The sequence below is a fragment of the Chaetura pelagica genome, unplaced genomic scaffold (genome assembly GCF_000747805.2).
Source record: "Chaetura pelagica isolate M959 unplaced genomic scaffold, ChaPel_1.0 scaffold10, whole genome shotgun sequence".
In the NCBI taxonomy this organism is placed as follows: domain Eukaryota; kingdom Metazoa; phylum Chordata; class Aves; order Apodiformes; family Apodidae; genus Chaetura; species Chaetura pelagica.
In genome coordinates, this window is record NW_009952263.1 from 2,176,198 (window position 1) to 2,181,494 (window position 5,297).

The 5,297-nt window shown below is 40.3% G+C and overlaps 1 protein-coding gene across 1 annotated transcript in view; it reads right to left on the reverse strand.

Moving 5' to 3' along the window:
* Nucleotides 1-969: 969 nt before the first annotated feature.
* CMTM7 (CKLF-like MARVEL transmembrane domain containing 7) overlaps nt 970-5,297 on the reverse strand; it is an 11,675-nt gene continuing 7,347 nt past the window's right edge. The window contains exons 4-6 of the mRNA XM_010007618.1: nt 4,914-5,087; nt 2,080-2,178; nt 970-1,068 (exon numbers count right to left, since the gene is read on the reverse strand). Coding sequence (XP_010005920.1) covers nt 970-1,068; nt 2,080-2,178; nt 4,914-5,087 — 372 coding nt within the window. The remainder of the gene's footprint in view (nt 1,069-2,079; nt 2,179-4,913; nt 5,088-5,297) is intronic.

Below are 5,297 nucleotides of genomic sequence, written 5' to 3' on the forward strand. Positions count from 1 at the left end.
AAAACCATTTTATTATGTATTATTGGGACTAGGAAAGTCTGTTTGCAGTGATGTATTCAAGCTGCAGTTCATAATTTTTGATGCTGACTGAGCTGATGTTAGAAAAAAGTCCACAGTTCTCATAGGAAGAGGTAACAAATACTTGAGTCAGCTTATCCAGGCACAAATCAGTTTGTAAGAGTTCCTCTGTTAAACAAATCATCCTTGGAAGTTAAGAATCAGGTAGGAATTTGCAGGATTTCCCTTCTGCAAACAGATGGAGGAAATCGAAGCAATTTTTCCATCCCGCTGAAAGGAGAACCAAGTGACTCTCCAAATGAGTTTTAAATGCACTTGCTGCAAATAGCTGGAAATAACCACAGCCCAGCCTTTGAGTCAGAAGTTGTCTTTTTCTGTAAAGCTCAAAAAAGCAGGTTCTCTGTTATAAACTTCTTCAAGGGAGAGGGAGGTGTGGGGAGAGTAAAACTTTGGTTCACGACATGTTTTTGCATAGGCATTCAAGTAGATCTTCAAAAGCTACTGGTTGTCCAGGCTAGTAACAAAATACCCATGCTCTCTCCTCAGTAGTGAATACTCCTCTTTGGTATCCTATTTTGTGAGGCAGACATCTTGTGGAGGTGAAGGAGTCATACAGATGCATCTTTGAAAAGGAAGACAATTGTCACTTGTGTTGCCACAAACAAATTTGTATACTTGATTTAGGAACACACAGGAAACCTTCTTGTGGTAGAGGGTGGGGGGGAGAGAGAAGAGAAAGCACTGATACATTCATTGCTTGCTAGAAGCAAATTATTTTGCTCTAATAGTTGTTAACAGTCATCAAAAGTTGTGTTGACAGAAAATCAGGAATTACTGCTTTGCAATTAGTTTTGAGTAACAAGGAACAGGAGGTTAATATATCCTACCAAGCAGACACTGCCCTGTGGCAGAAAATATAAATATTCATTTTGGGAAGCATTCTGGCAGTCACTAAGCATGATACTTACTTGTGGACTGCGTGATGCAGGAAACCTTGTAGGATGACCACATGCTTAAAACACAAAGGGTGGTAGCTAGGAACCCGAAAGTCTGGATGAGAAAACAAACACACCATAGATACTCACAGACCATTAGATGACACATATTCCATGAATATATGGACACTCTTGTATATCCAGTTACATGTTTCATGACATTAACAGACCTAAAAAAGTTATTTTTTTTACTTCATTCTGCCAATATACTAAAAACAAAGTTTCCATAGCCTAATAGCATCTTATGTCTTGTCAAAGCAGTTGAGAGTTGTATACAAGGAGAGAGAGAAAGCTGGACAGCAGCACAGTCTCACCTTCTAGACTTCTTTCTAGGATTCTGCAACAAAGAACAGACTTTCCCATCACCTCTGATTACTGCTCTTTTACTGCTCCATTTAAGCAAGTCTTTCCCTGCCATCTGCCAAACAAACAAGTCAGGTAAGTCTTCTAGTCTGTTTGCATAATCAGGACTAATTTTCTCAAAGTAATTATTTATTCTGGAGGAGTTGTATTTCAGGACCTGCTGCTGTGAAAATGCTGTAGCCCACACTCAGAATTAATGTTTCTCTCTCTAAAGCCTTCCAGCCTGCAGAGGCAGAGTATCTTCTAGTAAGTCAGCCTGGGAACCCAGTGGGTTTTACCTCAGGAGAAATTTTCTTGAAGAGGGCTCTGTTCAGAAGCAAGAGGCATCAAAAGCTGAAAACAGGGGTGAAATCTTTCAGGTAGCTTCTAGCTGCTGTGACAGTCATTTGTCAAAACTGAATTATCTTACTTCTTCCCCTAAACACATCAGTTCCTGCGAGTTAAAGCAGAAGCCTTTGATTTCAGGTCTCTGACAGGACACACACCCACTTTAGTGGTGAGTCTGTAGCCTCACAATAAAATATTTTCCTTAGCATTGTGGTACAGAACTTCTCCTGCCATGAGCTAGAAGGCAATTCACCCAACCAAGACACAAGCAAGGCAAGTCTGTAATAAAATAAAATTACAAGTAACAGGTTTCCAGTGCCCTACTTAATATATATTGCAATTTTAAAAGTGGCAGGATGAATAAACACAGTCTTACCGCTCCAGCCACAAGTCCAACCAAATTGTAACTCTTGGATGCGGCCACAATCGATGCAATGAGAAGCAGAATCGTACCGATTAAATAATGAAGAAACTCCTGTAAAGACAAGCACTGCCTGCATCAGATGGGAATCATACCAGGAAAGCATTTCAATATGCTTCAGAATGAAAACAAGTTGGCAGAGGTTACTCAAACCCAGAGATCAAAACACCACTCAAAAAACCTGTAAACCAAAAACATAAAAGAAAAAAAGAAAAAAAAACCCACAACATTTTGTGAATGGGTTTTGCACCATACCAGGCTTTCTTTTCCAACTGGGAGAGAGGAGCAGTCTTCAAGTCTACAACTGTCACTGGAATAAGATCTACTTACTGGGTAGAAGATCTACTTACACAATCCTTTCAAATCAACACCATATGTTACTGAGGGTGAAATGTGTATCTTTATTACATCAAGTGTGCAATTTAAAGAGACAGTTCTGGAGTCAGGAAGAAGCCTTAAGGGCATATTTCACTGGCCTACATCTAATGACAATAAATGGCAGTAAATAACCTAAGTGGAAAACCAAATCCTCCTACTTTTGATAGGCTCAGAAGTTAGGCAATGGATCTACTCCTGGATTAACTAACAACTGACATCAGCCAAGACTGGAAGCAGGAGGGATGCCACAAGAAGCACAACTATACAGACACTTATCACCAACATCCAGGCTCCTAATTCTGTGAGGGTGACTGCAGCTATCCTGCAGTAAAACATGAAGCCATGGGGTTTTTTTCTGACAGAACACTGAGTTACTACACTTGAGCTCTTCTCTTGTGTGATGAGTATCAGTCCAGGAGTCAATTTTACCTTGTTGTAAGCAAGGGGTTGTCTGTGGATTTAGATTTTGAATCCTCACAAAGCTTATGGCAACCAACATGCGTGTTTGCAAGCTGAATAAGGGTTGCTTCTTCTGCATGGTGTGGTGGACATGTGAGCCTCTGCTTACTTCATGTGCAGTGCACCATCAGCACAAGCCAAGCAAATGCCATGTATAAGGGAGAGGAGAGATTGCATCTCAAACCAAAGAAGAAAGAATATAGCCCCAAAAGGAAATTGTTTAAGGAAATCCCAGAAGATAGAATAGTCTGTCACACTGTACCACTGTTTCCCTCTGCTCAAGTGTTTGTATCAACTGAGGAGGATCTTTGCCATAAAGTAGGCTCTGAGACTGCAGTTTACTTTTCTCATTCGGAACCTTGTTTCAGGAAATGAATATCTCAACCTTGTTTTTGCTATAGTGATTTTTGTAAGGAGGCTTCTCTGGCTAGTTCATGATGCAGCAGGCAAATTAGGCAAATAAAGCAGTGTACACATGCCACTACTTCAGAGGAATCTAAGGGATGGCAAAAGTGCAAGAGAATTCTTAAAGGCTAAATTAGGTGCACAACAAACCCCTGGCAGGGCCAGGAGAGTGCTCTTCTGGAGAAATATTTCCCAGCTTTAAAAGGTGTCAGCACTGAACAACCCCTTGAACCACTACAACTTTACTGACTGCAAATCACACCCTGATTGCAATATGGAGACCATGCCAAGAAACTCAGCCAAACACAAGCTGTAGTTTCCACAGCCTCTTTCAGGCCTTCCTATTCTGTTCTAAAACTACTTAAATATGTGACTGAAAAGGTGGTTGGTTGTAAAGGAGCAGCAATGGTCGAGCATCACCTCCCATAAAGCTATTTGAAGCTGAGCAACCACAACCAGCAGTGCCTTAAACTCACTAGGACTCTGGAACATTTAGGGATGATTAAACACAAAACAAGAACAAAAGCAGCCTATGCAAAGGTCAGAATGGCACAGTCCTGCTACAGCAATGCACCCACTAAATGCTGCTTTGCAACACTCTCATTTATTATCTTATTTCAACCCCAGCATCTGTATTATCTCTAGACCGAGCACTTTCTAGAGACTGATAGTGATGGTACACATGAAAAAAATTAAAAAATAAATAAAAAAGGTACAATTCTAACCATATTTTTAAGCTAAAAAGAAAAAGAAAATTCAATTTTTCTCTCTGGTTAGAAGTGGATGGATGGACAAACTTTACTTATATCTGTAAACTGCTTACACAGCTTCCATTAAATGCCATCCAACCACTTCTCAGGTTTTAAAATCCCTGTGTATTTATCCTGTTGGCTTTCCCTATCCCTTTTGGTCCTTCCTCTGTGGAACTAACATGCATAAGGGAGACATGTTCTATGAGGTTGTTAAAATCATCTTCCCACACAGGGACACAGGATTCTTCTGCTAGCTGACCTGACCCAACACTACTGAGGAAGTTCAGGTCTCACAGTTTCTGTGCTGCTTGTTAGTTCTCTGCTAGGGCATGAGAGATGGATGTGCAGGGGAAATGTGGGAATGAGGCAGAAACATCCTGCAGGATATCCACAGAATGGTCAGGCTATGGCAATCAGGCTGAGGCTCCTATTTTTTGCTATTGTTTAAGTTACCCAGAACCATACCAAAAAGAGACACAGTGGCTTAAATAGCACTCACGGGCTTTATTTTGGGACAGGATGTAGTACATGACTTCTAATGCTATGATGTGGTACTCTAGCAATCCCTTAGCTGCTATAAATGACCTGAACTAGGATCCATCTGCTGAAGGCTTGATAATCAGAAGCTTCTTTTGAATTGTCTCAGAATAACACTATTGCCTTCCCTGGAGTAAATCTGGGTTTCTATCTGTATAAAGGAGGACAGGACCAGATCCAAATCAGCTAAAAAACTTACAATTGCAGCATCTGCTGAACTGAATGCTAATAATGAAAGCAACAAAATGTATGACTTACCGCAAGTGGCCAGCTAACACAAGTGAGCTTCCTATAGAATCTGAAAATGTGGATAATGTAGAAGAACAAAATCATAACCAAGTCGCACATGGTGACAATCTGAAAGTAGCTGTATGCACTGTAATCTGTCCATGGAGAATTATTTACACTGATGAATCCAATCAGCAGTGAGATCTGAAAGACAAAAGGCACATTAAAGATGTTTACGATGGTGCTCAAAGGGTTGTGGAGATGATTTTAAACACAACAAAATGGCACTTAGAAGACAAATATCTACTCTAAATTGAATGGCCCCAATAAAATGGAGGACAAAGTGACAAGCATGGCAGTAAGGTTTTAAAATTTGCTGTTAAATGAGCTAAAAAAACCATTAAGAGTAGGGAA